Below are 27,812 nucleotides of genomic sequence, written 5' to 3'. Positions count from 1 at the left end.
TAAGTTTTAAACCTTTAATGATAATATTGTTTAAACCTGTGTTTTGAAGGGATTATAATTTGTTTATTTCAGTGAGGGGATTCTAATAAATTTGTGTTTCGAAGGGAGTATAATTTGTTTAAGTTTCAAGTAATGCTTAAATTTGGTTTTTAAATATTATTATTAATATTTCTAAGAGAAAATAATTTGTTTAATTAAATGTCTAGATTTGTTTAGGAAAGAAAGTAATGCTTAAATCTGTGTTTTTGGAGAAAGTTTATATAGAATGATGATTGTATTTAGATTTGTTTAGGATTTAAAAGTGTTTCAAGCTTTTAAATATTATTATTAATATTTTTAAGAGAAAATAATTTGTTTAACTAAATGTGTCTAGATTTGTTTAGGATTTTTAAGTTTTTCTTTTTTGGATAGGTGAGAAGATTATGAAGATTGAAGGAAATATGTATTTACTTTAAGTTTTCTAAGAGTATTTAGTTTTAATGGTACAACAAAGGTTTATATGTTTATTTTTTTGTATTAGGATAAAGAAAGAGGGAGAAATTAGATTTTACATTATAGCTATAGATATTCAAAGAAAGTAATGTTTAAATTTGCGTTTTTGGAGGGAGTTTATATAGAATGATGATTGTATTTAAATTTGTTTAGGTTTTAAAAGTGTTTTAAGTTTTTTTCTCAATTAAGCCTGTACTCAGCTCTGGGAAGTCTAGGGGAGGGTTTGGGAGGTTGGGGAGGAGGGGGGTGAGGTAGGGTTGGGGGGGGTATGGGAAGGGGATTTGTTTTTGTAAAAATTTAAAAATTTTCAATAAAAAAAAAAAAAAATTTTGCATAGCACAGAAGTGATTTTAATACTAAACTAAATGGTACACGGACTCATTAAGGCTGTGCAGTATTTTAATGTTTCAGAGAGTGCAAGCATGTTCAATTCAATGTTCAAGCATCTGTTGCCAATTTCTTAAAGCAACTGCATCTCTTCCTAAGATCGCACAGCTGCTGGAGGAAGGGAAGTTTGGTTTAAGGGGTCATAAATAAGTCATAGGTGTGAGTACGCACATGCAATGAAGAACCTTTTTAAATATCTGAAACAAGAAAGTAAACAGACAGTGCATGTTGAATGTCTTGGCTGACAGTTGAGAATGCCTGGTCTAAGTTCAGGCTTATTCTGTAGGGTAGATCTATATACCGTGATCACAACTATATGTGGTAGATCTATATATTGTGATCACAGCTATTTTGTATTTCCTGTCCTTTCCCTCTTCCCTCCATTCAGCTAGTTCAGCAACATATTCAAACCAAAAAAGTTACAACTGCTATATTTTTCATCTTCAGTGCTTCAATCCAAATTTTGGTAGCACCTTTGGCATGCCTCATTTTTAAAGCAGTTATCAAAAATATAAGTAAAATCCTTTCTTGATGTCACACCTGTCTATCTTACTAAGAATTTCACAGCATAACAGTCTGTCCATTTAATACTTGTTTTTATAGGAAATAATAAATAAAATGAACACCTCCTCTGCTTGTCCTGTCATCTAGCTATAAAGTACATTATCAAAAGAGGATACTTAAGCAGTAGGAACTAAGATTTTCAAAATGATAAGGCTAGCTTTGCATTATATTAGTTAGACTATGTGCTACTCTCATAGCTCCAAAGCTTCAGAAAATGAGAAAGTATGTAACTTGTCACATGATAAAGAACCCCATAATCGTAGGTTGTATATTTGTATACCAATGTACTTGATAATACATCAATAGACGCATTACTGGTGGTGGCACAACTATCTTATTCCAGTCTATCCCTCCCTGAAACGAATCAAGAGATTAGGCTTTTTAGGGATTATGCCTTCCCAAACTTCTAAAATTCAGTACAAAATATATATTTTACTTAGTGTCTGTCTTTGATAAACATCTGTTGCTTATGTTCATACAGCGACAAACAATCAAGTTTAAACATGAATTTTAATAGATCATAGAATAAAATGACTAAAATACCTTGATAACCAACCCAACTAGGGAAATTAGAGAAGCCTAGTAAAAATGAATAATCGATTAGAAATTGATTTCATTTGAACATGGATAAAACACCACATTGCCATACCTACCTAAGGGGCTCTCAGGTTCCATTTTGAGATCAGAAGAAGTTACCCAGACACACAGTCCATCATGGTAGATAAGCATCTTTACTAAGCTTACATATTATATCACATATTATTGGGAAGCTACTTTATGCATTGATTGGTCTCCATCTGTATGAAAGCACAATCTCCTCCTATCTACTGCAGTAAAATATGGCACTTTTCCCCCCACAATGTAATGACATCTTGGATTTCATTTCTCAGGTCTGAGGCTAGATTACATTTGATTGTTGACAATGGGGAAACTCAAGCTCCCAAAGAAATTCCTAAATAGAAAGCTATATATCCAACACATTTAATGTTACAACTCTATCTAAACATCTGATCAAGCCAAGCCAAGCCATACGTATTTCTGTGTTTCAATGTATAGATCAACTCTGATGCTTCTAAATAATTACCTCTTATAAGATAGTATTCAAGGAATGCTCAAAAATGTTATTCTTTCACTCCAAAAAGGCACATGGTGGATCAGGCTAAGAAAGGAAGCAAACCCAAATATTTAATGATGTCCCATACTCATGATTCAAAGACTATAGAACGGTCCTGTATTTGGCCTTTAGAGAAAACAATGGGGAATGGAGATATCAAAATAACCATAGTTTATAGATTAAAGTTGGAGGGGAAGAATCTTTGTTTTTCAGGATAGTATTTGGACCTAAGCTCAACTCTGTTTTTGAAATATAATGTGTACCTTTTAAAAGAGAGTATTTTCAAATGCTGTACTGTTAAATAGTGACAAGATAATCATATACTGTAAGTCTACTCAGAAGGAAATGAAAATGTATTTGCAAATAAATCAGTGGAACATACTCTCAGATGTACAATTATAACTTAAATTATTTTTTTTCTATTTCTTTCAAAAGAAGTAATTTGGAAAATTTATCTAAATATTGCTAAATGGTTTATATAATGCAGGCTTATAATTTATACCAGATTCTGTAGTATTTTTTATTTATTTATATCGTAGGAATTGATGCTTCCCAGGAAGCTCATAAGCTTCTATGTTGGAATTCCTCTAAGCATCTTTTTTTAAAAAAAAAATGGAGAAGAAACTATACCTAATTATGAATTTTAATCCTGACTTTATTATTTTTATGAATAACTCAAGGCAAACAACATACCTAATATTCCTTCGTCCTCCTATTTTCTTCACAACAATAACTGTGTGAGGTGGGCTGGGCTGACAGAGAGTGACTGGTTCAAAGTCACCCATATCATTTCGTATTTCATTAATTATTGGAACTGATACAATACATATTTGATTACAATAATATATTTGTTACAGCGCAAATAATTCATTTACTGTAATAAGTTTTCATGTGTGGCAATTATTCACTCCTTAAAAACACTGTAATGGAACATCAATCTCTGCTTCTTAAAATAAGATAGCTGTGGGAAATTATGAAAAACTGAAATAGGTTACTTCCCCATGGATTCCCACTGAATTAGTTTCAACTTTTTTTTTTCCAAAAAGCAAAATATCTTAGCCTATTTCCTGAGCAATCTAACCAGATCAGAATAACTCTTGGGAAAAGTTTACTTCTTAAAAGTCACTGAGATTTTTCCTCCCACCATGCTGCAGAAGGGGGAAAGCTCTCTTATTCTCTTTTCCTTTTTAAGATCATGTCACCAATGTCCGGCCTAATCAAGTCTATTGGTTTTAGAGGAAACAAGCATTGGTTGGGCAGGAAGAAGTGTTGCTGAAGAGGAACGCTGTTCACCTCCTCTTTTGTAATACAATTGAACCTTACTCCAAAAACCTTGGGTTGGCTAGAGAAAATGGCTGATCCAAAGTCCTATGGCTGAGAACGAAGTTGAACTTGGGTCCCTATTATGCGTCCTAACATCTCCATGTCTTCTCCAAATTAGTGTCTGTCCATTGTTTCAGTCCTTTATCAATAAAGAATTTAACATTTCATTGTGTTCTTTTCGCTAAAGTGCATCATGCTATTAACATACTTTGTCAGCTTCAGTGCAATTTTCATGGGTAATTTCCCTTTTGGTTATACTATGATTGTTTTTCCTGATAAAATAATTCCTGTTAGAACACTGCCAGCAACAATTTGGATTCTTATATCAAGGAAACGTGGTATAGACCAGGGGTAGGTAACCTTGGCTCTTTTATGACTGGTGGACTTCAACTCCCAGAATTCCTGAGCCAGCATGGCTCAGCTTGGAAACCTCTCCCTTTCCCCTCAGCATGGCTGGCTTAGGAATTCTGGGACTGGAAGTCCACCAGTCATAAAAGAGCCAAGGTTACCTACCCCTGGTATAGACTGTATCTAACAAATTAATCACCTTATTTATACATTCATTCCTTCATTCAGGTTGTCCCAGTACAAAGTCAATCTATACGCTGCAGGTAGTCCTCAACTTTCAAACACAACTGGAACCAGAATTTCCATTGCTAAGCAAGGCAGTTGTTAAATGAGCTGTGGATGATTTTATGACATTTTTTTCCCATGGATATTAAGTGAATCATTGCAGTTCTCAAGTGAATCAAATGGTTGATAAGTGAATCCAGTGTTCCTCTTGATTTTTCTTGTCAGAAATCAGCTGGGAGGTTGCAAATGGCAATCCTGTAACCCCAAGGCGCTGCCACCATTATAAATACATGCCAATTGCCAAGCACCTGAATTCTGATAATGAAACCATGGGATGCTGCAAAGGTCGTAAGTGCAAGCGTCACTTTTTTCAGTGCTGTTGTAAATTTGGAAGGTCACTAAGCAAATGGTCATAAGTTGAGGACTTCCTGTAATTGCAAGAAAACACAGCAAAAACTTGCACGTTTATAGAACATGTATGCTTGGTTTAGGTTTGTTTCAGTTTCCTTATTTATAACGTTCTTTTGCCTTTAAATTATTCATCCTTGGTAGCTTTCATAACTTCATAAACCACAGCTACAGTATACTTTTGAATATGTTAAATCTCCTAGTTACTTCCTATGAACTATGAACCTATGCATATTTCTAAGTTCGGTGTAATAAATAGGAAAATAATTCAGTGTGACTGATCAGTTCTAAACCAAAGAGGCTTTTATGTGAACAGAAAACCACTATGTTTACACAAGGAGTGTTGATTCTGCCTCCCAGTTACAGTTACAACCTCTTTCTCCCCTCCTTCCTTTTCCTTCTTTCTAGACACTTTTATGCTGCCTCAAAAGGATTGTCCTGAACAGTTTTCAATTCCTACATACATAACGAGGTTAAAACAATAGAAATAGAAACAATGCACTACGATAAAAAATGAAACCATAATCTACCCTAATAAGCATTCTCATTATACCAAATATCCCAGCAGCTCTGGAGAAACGTTGATACCATTTTCAAAAGCCTCAGGGAAGAACTAGTCTTCATTGTCCACATGTAGCAAAGGGGTCATTCTTATGCCAGGAAGTTAGAATAGAATAGAGCTGGCAGCAGGAGAACCTATATCATCTCAGACAAGTGACTGTCCAGTCTCTTCTTAAAAACCTCCTGTCATGCCCCCATCAGAGCCTGAATATGCTGAGGAAGATGAGCTGGAACTGGAGCCCTCAAGAGATATAGGGGGAAGCTTATTGCTTTTGGAGGAATATGGGGAGGAGCAGCTGAGACAGGCCAGGGCCTTTCAGATTGCAACGGCTTGAAGGCAGGGAGGAACAGGGGCAGGATGAACATGAGAGACAGAGTTCAGGCGATGACCAAGGGCCACCCTCTCCTGATCCTAGAGCAATGTTTCTCAACCTTGACAATTTTAAGGCATGTGGACTTCAACTCCCAGAATTCCACAGCCAGCAATGCTGGCTGTGGAATTCTGGGAGTTGAAGTCCACATGCCTTAAAATTGTCAAGGTTGAGAAACACTGTCCTAGAGCATGGAAAGTGGAGAGAAGGAGGGAACAACACAGGCAGACCTGACTACTCGGGAGGAGAGCGCCCAGCCCCTCTCCACAAGGCACCCCTGGGGAATGAGACTTAAGGAGACGCTGTGGGGAGGGGCATTTATCGGGAACAAACGCTGAATTATTGGAGGTTTGTGTGCTGTTGCCGACAATGAAAACAACTCTCTGATCTCTTGTTCTGTGTTGTGATTTCTCCTTGTAAACCCTGAAACTCTGACCTTTGGACTGGCTGACAAACTTGATTTGGTGCTCCAAACCTCAGTCTGAATTTTGGCTTCTCTTCTGAAACTACTCAGGCAAGCTTGTATTTCCACAGACTCCTTAGATTTGGATGTATGTTCCTTTCTTTGTTATCTACTTGGCCTTGAGTACATTGCTGTTCTAATCTAAAAAAAACTTTTAAACTATTTGCAGCCAAGGCTGCTGAAGGGGTGTGTGTATGTGTGTGTGTGTGTGTGTGTGTGTGTGTGTGTGTGTGTGATTACTTGTTCTGGGATTTGCCAGGAATGTGGGAACATTTGGAACAATAAAGGGGCAGTTTGAACTGCCAGCTGACTGTGTTGCCTCTGTGCCATGCCCTGGGTCATCACACCTCCAGTGATGGAGCAGACATGATTTCTGAAGGCAAGCTCTTCCATTGGTTAATTGTCTTCACTGTTAGGAACTTTCTCTTTAATTCCAGATTGCTTCTCTCTTTGATCAGTTTCCAACCATTGTTTCTTGTCCTGCCCTCTGGTGCTTTGGGGGATAATTTGACCCCCTCTTCTTTGTGGCAGCCTCTCAAATACTGGAATATTGCTATCATGTCACCCTTATTTTTTCTAATGCAATGAAAACTGAGAATGCTCACTTGGGTATTCTCTCTGCCATGAGCATTCTTTCTGAAATCACATCTACTGTATCATCTAACCTTTATCAAGAGCTCTTCATGGATGGCAAATTCCATGTGAAATTGTAATCATGGAGATGCTCAGGTCCAAGCTATGTAGGGCTTTATAGGTAAAAATCGCACCTTGAATTAGATGGCTTAGTAACAAACAATGCAATTCTTGTAGTTAAAGGTCAAATGGCAAACTAAGTAGAGCTCATTATTACATTGGCCACTGCATTTAACACCAGCTGCAGGTCTTTGGGGTAGCCCCACATAGAGCAAACTGTGGTAATCTAGAGCCAAAGTTACAAAGGAATGAGTGACCATTAATAAAGCCCCCTATTCTCCAATTAAGCTTTGCTGTACAAAGGTCATCCTGGTCATAAATTGACCCACTCCTCAGCAGGAACCCTAAGTTCAACAACCCCCTCCCTGATAACCCCCAAACTACACAACTGTGGCCTACAGCAGACAATTGCCTTGTCTATAGTCAGGGCTGGATTTACTGTGGGATTTGAAAAACGATAGTAGCTTCTCACTATTATTAAAACTGAACCTGTTTCTCCTCATGTAAACACCAGATATCAGATCAGAACAACATCTCTTGCTAAGCCTGAAGTGATGATATATAACTGCATATCATCAGCATATTGAAGATACCTCATCCTCTCCTGGATGGATGATTTCCCCTAACAGCTTCATCTAGATGTGTATGAAATAATATTTTATTATGTTAATATTGGTGTTGAGATTACTTAATTGTAATTGTTTTTTATGTCGCCATAAGCCATCATGAGTCTGTGGTGGTGGTGGAGGAGGAGGAGGAGGAGGAAGAGGAGGAAGAGGAGGAGGAGGAGGAGGAAGAATACCTCTGGACTGCTTAGGAAAGAGAATCATTATAAAACAATGCCCTCCATTCTCAATACTTACACATGACCCAGAAGAATACTATAATGAAAAACTACTGAAAGGTCCAGCAGACCTAGAGACTCAAACTCACCCATCCAGGTTCCTCTGGAGGTAATTAGTCTACATTATTCAATTCTGGGAATTCTTCATTTTCTCTGAATTTCAAAATGAATGCAATGTTTGGCATTAGCCCTTGAAATTCTATATAGACTGTAAATGTATTTGTATATGTTTTTGAATTCAGCAGGATTCTCTTTTGCACAGATATTTATAAAAATTAGAATACTTGTAAAATGTGTAGAATAAATATAAAATTATATTCATAGAATTACACTGGTAGTTTCTAATCTCCAAAAAATATTCAGAAATAGGCAATCCATTTGCCTATTTTTACTTGACTATTTCTGAAGATCCCTACAAATATTTATGGAAACTATATATTGGATCATATCTTAGTTGTAATAGATTGTACGTTCTGTCAATTTTTACAGATTCTGTACCTTATAAGCTTAGTAACTTCTTGCTAGAAACTGAAAGAAATGAAAATTTAATTTTGGGATTTGAAAATTATAATTGTTTATAGAATTAATGTATATTATTGTTGGTTTGACAGTGAGAGGCTAATGTATTTTATATCTGTATTTGTACCATAGAAATTTGGAAGTTAATCCTTTTTTCCATTCGCCCTTTTTTTCTCCCCCCCCCTTTGCACTCCTGCAAAGTGCATTGTTTAATGTCTCTTTTTCCTAAATCTTTTTTTTGTATTTTATCCTTTGCTGAAAAAAAAAAGAACTATAAACATAGTTGTTTGGCTTTGTTTTATAGTTTTGATAATATTTCATTTATATAGTATTTGTCTGTTTTATCATATTGAATTATATTGTATTATATATTAGACATTGAATGGATAAAATTTCTTCTCCATATATTGCATTACTTCTAACACCTGTGGTTGTACAGTTTTTGGCCATACCATGGGAAAAGCAAATTTGATTTGTGCGCAAAGTCTTGCAAACTGATATTTCCAATATTATTTCTTTATGCTTGTCTGCTGCACTTTATCATTCCCAACATTTAAAAAGTAGGTATAAAATTGCCTTAGCATTCTCTTGATTGGTTGGAAGCCATGCCAAGTATACTGAACACAGGACTTCCAAAATGTAATAAATTTACAGACAGTCATGTATCTGATGGACAAAACAACACTACATCCACACAATCAGAAGTTCTTAAAAATGATTCTACATTTTCTTGATAAAGAATTAGATTTGATGTAGAAAAATTAAGAACACTCATGAAGGAAAATAGGCATCCTCTGTATATATGATATCCTCTGTATATCATCATCAACAGAAATAATCTATTTCTGTTATGCCATCAAAGCAACCTTGGCTCTATACAGCGTTGTGTTTGAACAGCAATTTAGCATTATTCTGGCTGGCAATATGTTTTATGAGGATGTTAACAGCTGCCACACAGGATAATAAAAAGCCTCACCAGTTCATTACAATAACAAATCTGATCAGACACTTTTTCAGCAAAGTAGCTCTTTCTGAGTATCTGCACAGCTAATGCACACAAAAAGTTTTATTATCTATTTCTAATTTCACCTTATATCTTTGGGGTCTTTCCATCTGACTCATTACTTACTTTCATAGTTTTGCCTCCTTCATTTATTTTTTTAATTCCATTTTTAAGACCTAATACGATCAATTTATCAATGCTAGTATATTACTGCTTTGTTTTAATGTTTTATCATTTTTGCTGTGAGCAACCAAAGTTGGCCATAAAAGTTTTTTAAATAAATAAAAAAATGAATAAAAGAATTTAGATTAAGCAGCTAAGACTTATAAAACATGGGTCCCAGGCTCCAAGTTCCTCTTTTTTCTGTCCATACTTCATACTTTCCATGCTTATCGGATGGATAATTATAGTATCTTTATGGTTTTGTTACAGCAGAAGTAGTGCATGTGTATACAGATGACAGTACAAAAAGAAGACTCACCCCAAAACATTTGTTTGGGTCTGTATTTTAAAAGACAAATTCTCATGTCAGGTACCCTATCGATTTCCAGCTAAAGAAGGGTGTTGGGTACAAATCACAGAAAGTAAAGCTTGATTCTCATAAATTTTGAATGGACCCTTTCTAGGCTATCGTATTTCTATAGATTTAACATTTCCTGTTTCCAACCAATGAAAAATAGATTCCTAAATATCTGAAAAACTAAATCTGCTCAATCAGAACACAATTGATTTTAGAATTACGGACCTATTGATACATTTCTTGGTCAATAAGACTATGTTTGTTTTAGAGTAATTAATTTCTACTTTTTCATCATGGCACATAATATTGTTAAAGCCTGAAGAGAGGGCAAATTCAGTCATGGAAAGAATAATGGCATTGTCAGCATACAGAAGGATAGAAATAAGTTTATGATCTAGCCACAGGACAGAGTATTTGAAACTGCCTATACTGTACTATTGAACTAATCTAAGATATAAATAAAATGGGGACAAGGATGCACTTTGTTTAACTCCTATTAGAATGGGAGATATCAAAAGATCTCAGATTATAAGTGACTGTCGTGCTATTAAGTCAGGATCAACTCATAGCAACTACACAGATTTTTTCCATGACAATCTGTCCTAATTTGTCTTCCAGGTCTTCTAATGGTGAATTTATTGGCACAATAACTGAATCCATCCACTTACTGCTGATCATCCTCTTATCTTTCCTTCTACCTTTCTCAGCATCTGAGCCTTCTCCAGAAAGCTGGATCTTTGCACAATGTGTCGAAGTAGGATAATTTGAGCTAGCTCATCTGTGCTTTGAGAATGGAAACTCTGTCAACAATATATTTTACCTTCATTTAAATGTTCCCATATAGCATCATAATCAGCTAGAGTAGATGGAGTCTACAGAATACGCTGCCAATTTCCTTCATAATCTCTTCATTGACTATTATCAAAGGTCATCCTTAGTTCACAGAAAGCAGCAGAGAATTCATTGAAGGCAACAGGAGTATTTTGCTTTTAGATGATTTAAGTGGATACTTTCATCAAAAGGTGCCAGCTAGCACCTTTTCCTTCAACTGATAAATTAATCATAAATGTGTCTGGCATATAGTTTACTTACAATATTTAATAAGCAAACTGGCTGGGAATTAATCTAGTAGGACTTGGAAGCTTTTTGAAAGATTGGAATTGTTGTAAATCAGCCCAAACTCTTTGGACCTCTCTAAGAAATAGTTAACATGAGTGAGTTAGGATGCCAGCACAGGAGTCCACCATTCAGAATTTAACGCCAAGATAGTTAGAATGCAGTACTGCAGGCTGACTCTGCCAACTGTCAGGAATTCGATCTTGACGGCTAAAGGTTGACTCAGCCTTCCACCCTTTGAAGGTAGGTAAAATGAGGAGCCAGATTGTTGGGGAAAATATGCTAACTCTGTAATCTGATTAGAGAGGGCTGTAAAGTACTATGAAGTGGTATATAAGTCTAAGTGCTATTACTATTGCTATTCTGCAGGAATCAAATTCTATTCCCCAACTCTCTGAAAACTTTAGCATGTTTTATCTTGCAATAGCTTTGAAGGCCTCCAGCAGTGGTGAGTAGACAGTTAGATCAGTGTTTCTCAACCTTGACAATTTTAAGGCATGTGGACTTCAACTCCCAGAATTCCACAGCCAGCAATGCTGGCTGTGGAATTCTGGGAGTTGAAGTCCACATGCTTTAAAGTTGTCAAGGTTGAGAAACACTGAGTTAGATAAAGGCTTAGGACCAAATTCACTAGCTGCTGTAGCAGAAAGCTCATGGTAATGATTGACTCATCTCTTCAGTAGGGTGGAATTCACAGCTCAAGAATTGGGTCTAGAGCAGTGATTCTCAACCTTTCTAATGCCGTGACCCCATAATACAGTTCCCCATGTTGTGGTGACCCCCAAGTGGGTGTGGCCACCAATAAGAGGGAGTAGGACAGCTAGGGAAAAGGGAAAAAAATGGCGGACAGCATGGTTTGGCGACCCCGGTGAAATGGTCATTCGACCCCAAATGGGGTCCCGACCCACAGGTTGAGAACCACTGGTCTAGAGGCTGAGCTGGAAACAAGACACCAGAATTAAATAAAAATTATTCAGTTCTTTAAAGGCTTTTTTAAATTCATGTTCTTAAATTTCTTCATGATCCAGGGAGAAAAGAGAGATTTAAATGTGCAACAGAGCAAAAAAAAATTAACAGATTCATTCATCCAAACAGTGAGCTTTTAAGTACTCTGCATCTAACAGTTCTGATTTTATTTCCTCTGTATTAACTATATATATGATGTTACATAGCTTACCAACTTTTTATTTATGACAATTTTTTTTCTTTTTAAATCTCCATGACAAGCAAACAGAACCTGATCCTCTCTATAAAGAAAATAATTGCACCATAGTACATGAGTGTGGAAATTACATTCTGGTAGTAATATTAATATTTCATTTTCTACATGCTTTTAAATAAATGTGGTACAATATTGGGATGAACAATTTTCAAAGTTCTGCAAAATTCTGTGTGTGGGTGTGTGCACGCATGCACACATGAATGTGTATAGTTTCCAAAGGCTGTAGAATGGAAAGTGATTTGGACAAGCACAAGTTAGTATGTTTTTTGGGGGGGGGGGCTTCAAGAGACAAAAAGGAGTGTGCTGGGCTGCATTAATCTTAGCGAAGGCTTAAGCTCCTCCCCCCCCACACACAAGCATTTGCATTTTAACCCTCTCTCCCAAATCAGGAAAAGGATTCACCTAACTTGTTGTGGAAAAAAAGCCTTCAAAGCAGAGATAAGCAATGTAGCATCAGTGAGTAAATAGTCTCTGAATTCTCCAAAATGAAATTCTTGGAATCACAAAGATAAAAATATCAAATCTCATGAAATTTGAATTCAACGAAGTCTTCCCAGAGGACACTAAAATCCCTAGGCAAGGATATGATTTTTCAAGAGGCCATTTAAGAAGACAATGTTGTTCTTATTCTTAGATGTTGAAAATATCTCTATTTCTCTCCCTCCCTCCCTCCCTCCCTCCCTCCCTCCCTCCCTCCCTCTCTCACTCTCTCTCTCTCTCTCTCTCCCTCCCTACCTCCCTGCCTACCTAGCTGTCTGTCTGCCTGCCTGCCTGCCTGCCTACCTATCTACCTATCTATCTATCTATCTATCTCAAAGTGGTAAACATAGCTCATATACCTGCCTTCTATTTTCCCCTTACTTATAACCCTGTGACTGAGTTGGTCTAATATAGAATCCATGACTCAAAGTCACCAAGCTGGCTTTCATGCCTAGAGCAGGATTACTGTACTACTCACATTCTCTTGGTTTCTAGACCACCACTTTAATCACTGCACCAAACTGGCTCTTCTCATTTAGCTGTTGGAAACTGAAGAATAGTAACATCCACAAACCCACAATTGGTCAGATGCCAGTGAATGGTATCTGGAAATATACTGGAAACAACTCATTCAAAATAAGAAAGTAAGGAAATCAGGTGAAAATATATATTGATGAATCATCTGTTGTGAATGTGGGGGAGGGTGTAAACTTTTATGATTACTTAGCATTTTTAAAAATGCTATTTCACAATGGACATTAAATAATCGGGATGTTTAGCAGCTAAGAAATCTTCCTCACCTAGCTCTCTCTGACCCTTTAGAATTCTCTCTCCATAACAGTTTGAATATTCATATGATAATCTATGATGAGCTACACTTAGAAAAACTTTTTTCCTCTCAAGATATAAAGTACTTTTTTCTCACCTAAGAGAAATGCTTTCTGTCAAAGTAAAATCCAAATCAGCATATGTCCCAAACTTCTACTTTTCTTCCTCAAGAATTGACATAATATATTTAGCCCTTCTATCACTAGTCCTAAAGGAAAATTTCAGCTTTCCAATCCTTGCACGTTTTAGCATCTGCATCCTTTCAGCAGCTGAACCAATTCCTTAGTAGTACCAAGGCATCCTGGAATGTTTGCCCCCAAATGTCAGTGCAGCTATTAAAAAATGTTTTATTTCTATGAATCTAAACAGTAAATTAGTTCCCAACAAATGTCATATAGCAGGAAGAGTTATGTGCAAAAACGTAATAAAGACTTGAAGTACTGGAAATTTCTACTTTATTAGTTTTCTATCTCATTGTCCTCAAAACCTGCTTATAAAATAGCTTAAAAATATTCTAGGCAATGCCATGGTATGAGGGGAGTAAGGATGGATGGAAACAAGAAATACAATCTTGTTTACTTGTTTCCATTTGAAATATATTTGTGGGTTTTGCTTCATTATGGATAACTTTGCCTCTCTCCAGATTATCAACCTAGAGACATCACAGATATTAAAGAATTAAAGACGACTCACAATCAAAAATAAACAGCAGTTATGAAAAATACATTGGTTCCAAATATTATTGAACTACAACCTCCAACATCTGTAACTATGAGGGCTAATGGTGAGGGACAATGGGAGCTTTAGATTAGCAACATTTGAAGAGCCAGAGTTTTCCATTTCTGTTTACATATGTAGGTTGTTACAGACTTTAAACTAAGATTTGTAATTGATTAAGCTCTAAAGCCTTGAATTTCAGGAAATTTCAGAATGCTTAATACCTAAGGTATAAAATCCAAATAATACCTGTAAAATATGTAATATTTCCCTTTAATTGCATCTATTCCTGTTATCAGCTACCCAGAGTAGCACATTGCATTAATCTAATCTAATCTAATCTAATCTAATCCAACCCAATCATACAGCCTTTCATTTATAGTTATACCCCTTAGAATATTGTATGGCTATAGATAGTTTTCATTTAATGTTGATTTTAAAACTGTTTGAAGTTACAACTGCCATAGAATGGTCCATAAAACACAGCCAAGCATCATAAATGGTCACATCACCCCATGGTCACATAACTGCACGACAGATGGGTCAGTAGCATTCTGCAGTCATATGACTACAATTCACAATGGGTTTTTTTTTTTTTGCCAGTTTCCAGCCCAAAAACATGCATTCAAATGAATGGTTCATTTAACAACCACCATGACAAACATTGGAAAATTACTTCCAGTCACATGAGTGCCTCAATTTATGACTGCAATGACATAATTCCAGACTCAATTACAGCATGACACTAGGACATTGCAACTATCATAAATATGAGTCAGTTGCCAAACATCTGAATTTTGAACATGTGACCATGTGAAAAATGTGTGAAAATGTCATAAGTCACTTTTTTCAGTGCCTTTATAACTTTAAATGGTCACTAAATGAACAGCTGTAAATCAAGGACTACCTGTAATCTAGACCATTGCATCATGATATCTCATCTCAAAAAGGATGGTTCTGAGCTGTGAAAGTGAAATGAGCAATAGTACAACATTTTATGAGGAAAAAAGTAACAGAAATTTAGGAGGAAAAACATTGGAAAGAAGATATTTTTAATCTATTTAGTCATCTACAATTAACTTTTTTTCATGGTAATATCTAAATAATCAATTGACATAAATTATTGGCATATATCTTCTATTGCAAAAAAAGAGTCATAAAGTTAAGCCAAGTCATAAAGTAACTTTTTAAAAGAAAATTACAGAGTCTTTGGTGCTCTCCGAACTTAATTCTTTGATTGCAGACATTTCATTACCCAACTAGGTAACATCATTACTGTGCTAGTGAATTTGAAAGAAGCTCATAGCGTACCAAGAATTCCGTAGTCGAACCTTGAGCTACCTATATTCTCGTCTATTCTCAATATTATCTGCAAATGAAAGTAATTTTATAATCTTATAACTTATCCTTAAACTTATGACCATCACAGCATCCCTGCAATTACATGACTGCATTTTAAGTGCTTCATAATGAGCTTCCAACAAACAAACTTAATGGAGAGTCTAGCAGTAAAATCACAAGTAACAGTCCTGTTGAGACAAAAAAGTGGCTCACTTCTACCAGAATAGACCTAGACAACTTCATTGTTCCGCTGTAAACATGAAAACCAAAATGTTGTATATACTGTATGTTTTACCGCATATTATGTATTTTAATATATTCATTCCATTATTTACTGTGGAAATCCCACAAATGCAAAACCTCATTTAATCTTCCATTCGCTCACTAGTCAACAATATTTTAGATTCAGATCAATATTTACCAAGAACAATTTACTCCAGCGATTAGATAGATATTTCTTGAAACCCTTTTTGGAAATATCCCTTAAGTGGAAAAGAGAATTGAAACTTTTATCAGAAACTTATTATATAGCATATCAAAAATGAAAGACATAGAGAAGCTACTTCACGATGGTTGAATTTTATTAAAATTATGAAGTTATATTGTTCACTCACTGTTTAGTCACTTCTGGCATTTGGAGAAATTCCTTTTTCTTGTTTTCAGCTGATTCAACAGAGGTAAGTAGCGTGGCCGCAGAGGATACGATTGACTGATGGGAATCTTCCCGGCAAACTATAAAACAGCAAGAGCTTAGTTGCCAATAGTCGAACAACGTCTCCTGTTTCTGGATATTGTTTTCAAATGAGCATTTCATATGTCCACCGAAGGACTTCAAACAATATTATGAATGTGGGACAAAACAGGCTATCTGTCCAATGGTAGAACAATCATTCTAATTAAGTTATATAAGTCCGATTTTTAAAAATACAGGAAGGATCATACTGATATTTGATTCTTTATTAGTCACCTGAAATTATGTAGTCCAGCAACAACACGCAAACATGGTGAAAAACTAATAAATGGATGACATGAAGGAGATGAAATTCCATTGTTTCCCCACACACTGTGGAATTTTTAACATGCTCAGATAGCTTTTCATATGTTCTCTATTGTTAGCATCTGGCCTTTCTCTAAGTTCAAATGGCAGGAAATAAGGCTTATCTGGGAAGGATGATAAATGAAAAGAAATCTAACTTACTCATTTCAGCGATATTTAATAACACTTTAAAAAGCAACAATTTTTGGAATTTTGTTCCAATGCTAGCTTTTCTCCTGAGGCAGGTGACTCAAAGACAACAGTTATTGTTAAGTACATTATAGATATACAGTGGTTTAATTGTTCCATTAAAGTTGTTAATTAGTATGATGGGTTCTTTAATTATATTTTATATCTGAATCACCTTTATAGCCCTTCATGCCTTGGGACCAGATTATCTGAGGAACCTTCTCTTGCTGGTCACATCTACCCAACCAACTAGAGCAGGGAGGCAAGGAATGTTGCAGGTCCCGTCCGCTAAGGAGATACATCTGGTGGGACCCAGAAGAAGGGCCTTCTCCGTGGTGGCTCCCTGCCTCTGGAACATCATCCCTTCAGAAATTAGACTGGCTGTCACTCTAACACTCTTTCAGAAGGCACTAAGATGTGGTTCTGCCAGCAGACCTACAGAATCCAGAGCAGGATGGAGCCCATTAAATGGCTGGTATGAATGTGTGTTGTTGCTGTTGTTATTATTTTCATCTTTTATTATTTTTTTCTTTTATATTGTGTTTGTATATTCTGTAAACAGCCTTGAGTCGCCATGTGTGAGTAGGCAGCAATATAAATTTTCTAAATAAATATAAATAAATAAATAAATTCTCTATCCACTTTTATTGTTACTTGGGTTAGGAGGCTATGGAGTCAAATTAATACTTGATGCTAGATCTTCCCAGTCTAGTGTATGAAGTACCTTAACACTTATTCTGTCTATTTGTCTGTCTGTCTGTCTGTCTTTGTTTCCCTTTGTCAGATACCACAGAAGTTGCATAGACTTAGCCTAAAAACAATAATATACACCAGGCTATATATCTACATTTATGTTACATTGAACTTATTCTTATTTTGCTTCCCATTCTGATCAAATGACAGTGATTGTACTTCTCAGATATACCACAATTGCTAAGGAACTTCTGTTCTTTAAACTGTTAGCTGCCAAAACATGATTACAGACAACAGTATTCCCCAAAGCATTGGTTGCTATAAATCTGCAATTAAGCCACAGGCCAGGTTCTTTAAACACTGCAGAGCCACAATGATAAAATTGTAATTACTGTAATAGGACCATTACTAGCAAATGAATTACAGCCAATCAAGCTTTGCCTATCTTCTCTTTGTTTCACAACAGCCACAAAGGATGCAGTCATATTTGCTTGGTGGTATCAAGACAGGATCCCAAAAGAGGAGGCTGAAACTGACTTGTTTAATGAAAAGAGTTATCATATATCTGAAGAGCTTTTAGGTTCCTTGGAGCTGATAATATGAAGCAAAATAGTATGATTCAACTGCCTTTATAATGAAATCCATAAAGCAAAGAAAGATTTTCAGCCACAGATTATGTAGAAAAATACATCTATAACTGAACCAAGGATTCCACACTTCTAACTACAGATAATCCTCAACTGAGTGAGAGATGGCTGGAGCTGCAGGGCTATCAGGGCTCAGCAGAAGCGCCAGGATCAGCACTTCTTCAGGACTGTCAGGGCTCAGTGGAAGTGCCAGGATCAGCACCAGGCTCCAGCTGGAGCTTGGCGCTGATCCTGGTGCTTCTGCTGAGCCCAGAAGAAGTGCCAATCAGCTGGAATGTTGCAGCATCTCCAGGGTCTTGTGATTTACATTCAGATGCTTGGCAACGGATTCATATTTATGATAGTCACAGTGTCCCAGGGTCATGTGAAGTGACCAAAACCTGCTGCAACCACCCAGTAGATGGGGGGGGGGTAAAAACCAAACACCCCCCACTCCACCCCCACTGCCAATGCTCAACAGAAATGCTCACAACAATGAAAACCTCAGACAGGAGGAAGAGCGCCGCCGGGCAGGCAGGCAGGTGTCTTGCTCGGCTGTGGCTTGGGGGGCACTTTTTTCAGTGCTATGGTAACTTCAAACAGTCACTAAGTGAACTGTTGTAAGTCAAGGACTACCTGTACTTTATCACTTTTTTCTCTCTTTTTTTGTCATCAAGTTTTTGACACCTTGCTAGGCGACTGGTGGTACTTGGATATTGCCATATCCTAAAAGTGGTACAGTGGGTGAAAAGGTTGAAAAGCCCTGTTCTAGATAATCATTTCAAAAGCCAAATTGCACTTCTTGTTTAATTTATTCTGTTTCCCACAAATAAATTAACTAGTAATAATACAATGTTACCTTCTTTTAAATATCTTAAGAAAAATAAATAAAAAGTGCTCAAAGAACGAAGAAGTCAAACCATTTTATAATTTAAAAATTCAGCCACAGTAAATAGACTTTTGTATTATGCAAAAATAACAGAACTCTATCCTCAAAACACTGGAACAAGCCTCAAGAAATCCTTCATCTTCATCTTCACTTCTCTTTTAAAAAGCCCTTGAACTAAATCTATTTCCTCAATATAAAGTAAATACATTAATTCAACCATGTAGGATTTTGTTTTCATTTGCAACAGTACAGAAAGTTTGCTACGTCTTCTAGTTATGTTTTCCAACTGCTCAATCTAGTCCAGGGGTGTCAAACTGCTGGCCTGTGGGCTGGATGCGTCACCAGGAAACCGCACCCACCCCACTGCCGGCAATGGCAAAAAAGTCACAATATGTCGCGACACATCATGTGACGTTGCGAGTTTGACATGTCTGATCTAGTCCAACTTTCGCAACTAGGGTTCCACAAGAGATGAATAAGGGAAATGCAAGACATTCTGATGTTTGTTTGTTTGTTTTTTTTAAAAAAAACTGCACTACAATAATGCTAATATTTACAGTGGTGAGATTTTTTGCATGCTGTGACTAAGTTGCAGGTCTGCTACTTTGCTATTGTTGCAAATGATATAGATCATGAATTGTGCAGGTTTTTATAAAAGTGAATTGTTTTGCGAAGTGTTTATCTCTTTTGTGATAAAAGACCTGAGACCTGAAAAATATCCCAAGGGTTATTCCAGAATAAAAAGGTTGAAAAAGACTGGTCTAATTTATGGGTCTAAGAAAGAATTTCCAAAACTCCATAGATACAGAATAGGGAAATATCTTGATTTGCCACATTGTTCTGCAACGACAGAAGGATTAATTCATATTTTACTTCTTTTATTGAAACAGACAATGTTCACAATTCACAATTCTTTAAGATTCTCTGACTTCCAGATCACGGCACTCTCAGCCATACAAAGAGCTGTCGCTCATTGTTGGCTGTTTTTCTCTCTACCTGTAGACCCTTATGCGGGTCTCAAATCGCCCTGGAGGGGCGACCACCATTGAGGAGGCTTTTGCTCGGCTGCAGTGGAGCGGCGGCTCCCCCTACAGTCTGAGCTAATTCCGTAGGGCCGATGGAGAAGAAGATCAGTCAGTAAAATGGTCGATCACTTCACTGTGCCAGCTGAAGTCAGAAAATCATCTAAGCATAAAGAACCACCGTGGTGAATCCGGGTGAGACCTTTCCTTCCTCTCTCCATTCTGAACTATTTTTCCTGCAAAGAGCTTGCTTTTTGGATGATTTTCCTGTTCTAAGAAAGCAGCTTCTATATGTTGGGGGGGGGGGGGAGAAATACTTTAAACAAAACTACAGAATAGCACTTATTATATTTTGAACTTTTTGGATTTGGGCATCCCTGGAAAGATTCCTAATTTAGAGCATTATTTTACTTACTATACTGAAGATATTTGCTTTTTTTGGTCTCTTTCACTGTCATTCTTAATGAGATAAAGGCTTTTAATGTGCAAAGAAAAAGCTTTCTATAGCTTACTGAGGACATCTTGTGGCAAAAATATTTATTGCAATTCTAATGTCTTTGTGTTGGTGTTTGGAGACACTACTTCAGGAATTAACAAGAAGAAAAGATAAAGGCTTGGAAACAGCTGTGGGTTGTGTTTGTGATTTAAAATTTGTGGAGGCAGATGTATATGGACTCTTAATAAATATAGTTTCCACAAAAAGATTAAAAGACTCTTTTACTATGGAAATAGAAGACTTTTACCTACAGCTTGACTATGAGCTGATATTGAAAAAAATATTGGAAATGACAGAGGAGATGAAGTTATGGAGAAAAACTAAAGGTTATTTTGCAGAACCACAAGCTGAGCCTCAAACTTTAAAAGATCAACCTATAGGCCAAGAAGAAGCCTATATGCAACAGTATACACAAACTGAGATGGAAGAAGAAGTTACTGATCAACTAAATTCTGGACTGGATTATGAGTTGATATTGGAAAAATTGGAAATGACAGAAGAGATGAAGTCATGGAGAAAAACTAAAGACCATCTTCTAGAACAGTGTTTCTCAACCTTGACAATTTTAAGGCATGTGGACTTCAACTCCCAGAATTCCACAGCCAGCAATGCTGGCTGTGGAATTCTGGGAGTTGAAGTCCGCATGCCTTAAAATTGTCAAGGTTGAGAAACACTGTTCTAGAATCTCAAGCTAAGCCCCAAATTTTAAAAGACCAATTTACAGGCCAAGAAGAAGCTTATATGCAACAGAGTACACAATTTGAGATGGAAGAACTTACTGATCAATTGAACTTTAGAAAAATCCTGGACCCAAAATCCCAGATTGAGACCTTAAATAACTACTCTATAAATCAACTAACTACTACAGAGGAGGATATTTCACAAGTCTATGTACAAATGGAAAACTTTGAAGATAAAAAAATGACTATAAGTGAAGTTCTCCCATTGCCAAAATTAACAGGAATTGACAGCCAGACATGATCGATTGAAAGTTATGACAACCTGGATAATCAAGCTGAAATTATAATATGGAATAAAATGGACTATATTGCTTATATGATACTGGAAGAAGGGGAAGAGAATTTTGATCAGATCGATTTGTTGATATTAGTACTCAAATACTGAGATTTGATGACATAGATGCGACATTACGGAAACCAGCTTGGTATAGAAAAAAAGCCAGAGTTAGATTTAAAAATGTGATTTAAAATCTTAATTATTGGGTCAAAAAGGCTTTAGAGATTTGGACTGATTTGACAATCTAATTGAGTAAATGAAAGCAGTAAGATAATAAGTGGTGTAATAATATGTTTGTCTTAGATACGATAGTTAATTTGGTTGGGAGTTAAATTTTACTGAACAGGTCAAAATGATTTTCTTTTGTTTTTTTTTTACTCTGTTTATATAGAAAACTATTTTGTAATAGCAGAAGAATTAGAGAGATCTATGATAAGAGAAGAAAGGGTATTAATTAATGATGTATTAAATTAAGAGATGGAATATATGTGAAAATATTAGAATGTTATTCTTGGAATATTATGTGTGTTGTAGAAGGGATACCCAAAATTTTATTAATATTTGTTTAAGATCAATTGGAATATTTTATTTGAAATTAGTGGAGCTTAAAAGCAGGAGTGATTTATGTAGATGTAACAGTAGGGTTGATTCTGTGGATTGATTGAATTTTAAGAAGAAATAGATTAAACTAAATTTGTTATATCATGTGAGGAAATAGAGGGGAAAATTTTGAAGGTATTAATTTTAGTTATATATATATATATATATATATATATATATATATATATATATATATATATGACGTTCTGCTATGATTGATTACCCTTTCACCACGTGAAATAAAATAAATATACACAATAAAATGTGTATTAAAAAAAAGATTCTCTCACACATCCATAAATAGACATAACACCCCACCATGGTCCTTTACATTAAAAGCTCCTTCTGATAAGAGATGGCACAATCAGTCAGAGATTGTCACACAGAGCGTTGTTTCTTGCTTTAATGTACATTTACTTTGGTTCACAACTCTCAAATCACTGTTCAAATTAAAACACAATTATCCTTAAATATCCATATTTTGCTGTGTTTTATGATTTAATTATCCAATAAGTGCATTCAAATGTGCACATTCTAGAAAAAATGTACAAATAAAAGAGCTTTCAAAGCTCATTGTATCAAGAAATTTGAGCGTGAATTCAGGTGGTCCTCACGACCACAACTAAGCCCAAACTTTCCATCGTTAAGCAAGACAGTTGTTAAGTGACTTTTACCCCATTTTACAACATTTTTGGCTATAGTTGTTAAGTGAAACAAGCTGTGATTAAGTGAATCTGGCTGCCCCTGGCTTCCAACAAGCTGCTGACTTGGCTTGTCAGAAGCTAGCTGGGTAGATTAGAAATGGTGATCATATGATCTCGAGATAGTGAAATTGCCATAAATACATGCCAGTTGCCAAGTGCTTGAATTTTGATCCTGTCATCATGGGGAAGCTGCAAAGGTCGTAAGTGTAAAAACTGGTCATAAGTCGCTTTTTCTAATGCCATTGTAGCTTCAAAGGTTATTAAATAAATGATTGTAAATCAAGGACTACCTATATATGAGCTTCATTCTAAGTTAAAATAATCACAAATCCCTCTAGAAAGGGAGGGGTTGTGAAATGGGAAAGAAGAGATACTGATACTTATCCAACAAAATAGAAAATACATAATCATACATATAAATAAAAAAAAAACAGATATCTGCACTGTGACCATCAACATCTGTCTGTCTGTCTGTCTGTGTGTGTGTGTTTGTACGTGCATGTGCTTATCTATCTCAGAACGATTCAGTACACATGAATGTGCAATAGCAATAGCACTAAGACTTATATACTGCTTCAAGTGCTTTTCAGCCCTCTCTAAGCAGTTTACAGAGTCAGCATATTGCCCCCAACAATCTGGGTCCTCATTTTACCCACCTCGGAAGGATGGAAGGCTAAGTCAACCCTTGAGCCAGTCAGGATTGAACTGCATTGCATTCTAACCACTGCGCCACCACGCCTCTCACAGACATATAATTTTTGACTAGGCCAAGGTCACCCAGCTCGCTTTGTACCTAAGGTGGGATTAGAACTCACAGAAACTCTGCCAGTTACTAATTGATGAGTCACCCACTATACCTAAGTGGCTCACATTCTTTATATAGTTTTCTAAAACAAAATATTGGGTTCAACCTATAACACAATTTTTAATTTGCATATTTAGCAGAGCCATAACAGTAAATGTGAACAGATATTGTGGATAAAAGGTATTGGTGCACAACTTGGCATTAAACTATCAAAATATCATATTGTAAGTGATGGGGCCTAGTATGGAATTCATTATTAAAAGGTTGACTGATTATGAAATAATGTGGTACTACTCTCATATCTGATTTGGCAGCTCAGGAGAAAGACAGTCCTGGTTATTTTCCATACAAGGTATAATTATGCACAAAAAATGTCATAGCTTAATGTTTCCAGCATTATCGGGTAGATTTACTAAGTGACCTAATCATTGCTTTTTTAAAAAAAATGAAAAAGAGTTAATAGGTTTTTGCATAAGATTATGATCTGTACCATAACTATCAAGATAATTCTGTCAAATTGCCTTAATTCTGTGGTAAGACCTATCCATTGGTGTGGATCTCACTCATTTAACTTCAAAATCAAGATTATCTAAATAAAAATAAAACACAAGCTATAGAAAACATATATTTTAGAGATTACATGTGCATCAACCTCTTATTGTCAGGGACACCACTGTTCTAAATACATCCCTTTAGTCTTCATTGCTTCCTACACAACCTTGTCAACCTGACAATGCAAACTCCTTGACCTAACAACAGGATTAACAATGGGATACGTTTGAATAAGTATCATGCTTTCTACTCAATATGTCATTTTCAAGCTATTACAATAATGGAAGTATCTGTGTTGTAACTATATGATCAACCAGGTCATACTTTTCTCCATCTACTATGGTGCACATTTGGAAAACAGGAACCCTTATAGGTTGCAAACCAACAAAGTGGTGAAGGAGAAGTTATGCAAGCAATAAAAGGAGCAGATTTTGTATAGATAGTCCTCAACTTAACCATTTGTTTAATGACTATTCAAAGTTACAACCGCACTGAAGAAGTGATTTATGATCATTTTTCATAGTTACAATGCCAATCCCCATGGTCACATGATAAAAATTTGTACGCTTGACAACTGACACATATTTATGATGGTTGCAGTGTCCCGGGGTCATGTGATGACCCTTTGTGACCTTCTGACAAGCAAAGTCAATGGGAAAGCTACATTCACTTAAAATCATGTTACTAACTTAACAATAGCAGTGACTTACTTAAAAACTGTGGCAAGAAAGGTCGTAAAATGGGACAAAATAATTGTCTGAATTAGCATCAGAAATTTGGGTCAATTGTGGTCGTAAGTCGAGGACTACTTGTAATTCAGTTGGCTACCAGTGTATTTTGTGGTAACACTGTACATTTCAAGAATGTAGATTCCAGAATATAAATGAGGAATATGTTTCCACTAGCACAGAAACATTCAACCGGCATACTATTATAGAAAACATATGCCTTTGTAAAGTTATCTGTGAATCCCCATGATGGTTGGGGCAATCATAGGTGGCCACTGTGAAAGGCATTCTTTTATAATCTCTACTGTGTCAGACATGACATCTCTTAAAAGGATGCCTTAGGCATTTTCCTCATTTTTGGTGATTCCAGAAAGGAAACAGTGACACTTAGTGGCCACATATTTCCATTTTCTTGATCACAATTTTTGTTACACTGTAGCTTTATAAGGACCATAATCAAGAAATATTAAGAAAGCCCACCAAAAGTTGCTCAAGTAGCATAATGAAATCTAGAATGGCAACATTAATAAATGCACGGGTTAAGGATACGATATTCATTGTTTTGCTCGACTTGGATAAATTATGAATACATGCAAGAGGTCTTAATTAAAAAAGAAACATATTGAACTGAATCTGTGTCAAACCTTATATACATTTTTAGAATATGACACTATTTACTATATGTAAAATTATTCCAATAGATTAAAAAATACCCTGGTGGAAAGTGCTTCTGAAAAATCCAGATGACCATTAAAAACAAGAGAAAATGCTTTAAGTATCCTTGGAACTTTTGTTGTTAGAAAAATAAGCTGATAATTGCTAAGTCACACACATAAAAGTAGAGGAACTGCTTATCTGAGATGGGGGGGGGGGGGAGAGAAAAGAAATAGAGCTACAATATAGTAGAGGTCTCTTTACCAAAAAGTTTTGTTCCTTCTGAAAGAAGAGTGGCATAATAAAAGTGAACATATTAATAACAACATCAGAATTTAACAAAATAACAGAGTTGGAAGGGACCTTAGAGATCTTCTAGTCCAACTTCTTGATCAAGTAGGAAACCCTCCAATGTTTGAAGACCCACAGCTTCTGGAGGCAAGTCATTACACTGATTGTTTTCATTGTCAGGAAATTTCTTCTTAGTTCTAGGTTGGATCTCTCTTTGATTAGTTTCTATCCATTGCTTCTTATCCTGTCTTCAGGTATTTTGGAAAATAGGTTGATCCCCTCTTCTTTGTGGCAGCCCCTCAAATACTGGAAGACTGCTATCATGTCACCCCCTAGCCCTTCTTTTCCTTATACTAGATCCACCCAATTCCTGTAACTATTCTTCTTACATTTTAGCCTCCAGTTCCCTAATCATCATTATCATCACTAACATCAAGAACAATAATAGCAGCAGAAGCAACTGGAACTCAGATTTCCACAAAACAGCAGTCAAAGTTGTGATTCTTTTGTTTGTCCTTTGTACCAGGTTATTTCTTGATGAATCATAAAAATAGTAATAAGAGAAGTAGTAAAAACGAAACAGTGTACTACATGCCTGCTTCAGGCAGCTTAAGCACTGCATCTCTCCCACCTTTTTAGGAGTGGATGTCTTGCAATGGGAAGCCCATACATGAAGGCTGCCTTGAAGTTATTACTGTAAGTAAAGCCACTAAAAGAAATGTCAGAGTGCCTTGGATTCTGGATTCTGTACTTTGCAGCCAAGAAATTGCTGCTCACCTCCACAGTGGAAGTAAATGTACAACTCTTCCCTTCAGATTTGTTCATTACCTCCCATAAGCTGTGATTCACCCTTTGAAAAATGTTGCAATCAGGAAAATCCTCCTAATATTCAGACAGAATCTTATTTTTCTTTAATTCAATTTAAATTATTCCTTGTCTTAAATTGTACCTTTAAGGGAACTAAAGGTCAATTAAAGGGTCTACTAGCCTTTAGAAATTTGCAGACCTCTACTGCAAATACTAATCTAAACATGCCTTTAATTTCCTTTAATGGCTTCTCATAAAGGTAAAGATAGGTAAAGGTAAAAGTTTCCCCTGTCCAGTTGTGTCCGACTCTGTGGTACTCATCTCTGTTTCTTAGCTCAGGAAGCCAGCATTGTCTGAAGATGCTTCCATGGTCATGTGGTTGACATGGCTATAAGCGAAGTTACACAGAACTCTGTTACCCTCCCACCAAAGTGATATCTATTTATCTATTTGCATTTACATGCTTCCAAACTGCTAGGTGGGCAGGAGCTAGTAACGGGAGCTCACCACATTACATGGTGCTTGGGTCTTGAACTCAGGATGCAGCTTTCCAGCTCATAGGGCTTGGTTTTCCTTATACTGGTATTCTTCTCTACACATGTTCCAGTTAAGTGTGGTACTTAGTACTGGACCCAGTACTCCAAGCACAGACTAGCCGGAACACAGTACAATGGAATGATTATCTCCCATGAGCTAAATTAACAGTTCTATTAATTCATCCCAAATATTCTGTTTGACAGCAGGATCTTCAGGTTATAGAAGGAGAAATATTTCTGATTGCCTACCATCTGGTTCTTTTAATTGGAATTGCCAGAATTTGAACTTAGACCTTAGACTTGCTAAATACAAAGCTCAAATCTCATTTTTGGCTTGCAGTGAAAATAAGCCTACACAATATAGTAAAAATACCTCAGATGCAAAGTAAGATTCCTGCTGCTCAACCATTTAGCATTTCACATATCCATGTTGGATGATAATTATGCCTCACCAAATGAATATTAAAACTATTAATATACCTACATAAAAGATAATTTAGCTCCCTAATATAAACTGAAAGAAAAATAGTTAAAAGTTGGGAATGATTCAATGTTAAAGCAACTGAGATAACATAAGAAATCTTGTTCTGTATCTATTCCTTCTTTATAGTCACAATGTGGAATTTCT

At 36.1% G+C, this 27,812-nt stretch overlaps 1 protein-coding gene across 2 annotated transcripts in view; it reads right to left on the bottom strand.

Moving 5' to 3' along the window:
- Nucleotides 1-27,812, bottom strand: part of LOC120312546 (serine-rich coiled-coil domain-containing protein 1-like) — a 549,974-nt gene that overhangs the window by 507,169 nt on the left and 14,993 nt on the right. For both annotated transcript variants that reach the window (XM_039353388.1, XM_039353390.1), the window contains exon 2: nucleotides 16,154-16,271. In XM_039353388.1, coding sequence (XP_039209322.1) covers nucleotides 16,154-16,271 — 118 coding nt within the window. The remainder of the gene's footprint in view (nucleotides 1-16,153; nucleotides 16,272-27,812) is intronic.

This window comes from Crotalus tigris, unplaced genomic scaffold (assembly GCF_016545835.1).
Source record: "Crotalus tigris isolate CLP2741 ecotype Arizona unplaced genomic scaffold, ASM1654583v1 scf7180000018518.1655711, whole genome shotgun sequence".
NCBI classification, from domain to species: Eukaryota; Metazoa; Chordata; class Lepidosauria; order Squamata; family Viperidae; genus Crotalus; species Crotalus tigris.
Note: the sequence above shows the minus strand (reverse complement) of the source record. Positions and strands in the feature narration are given on the sequence as shown.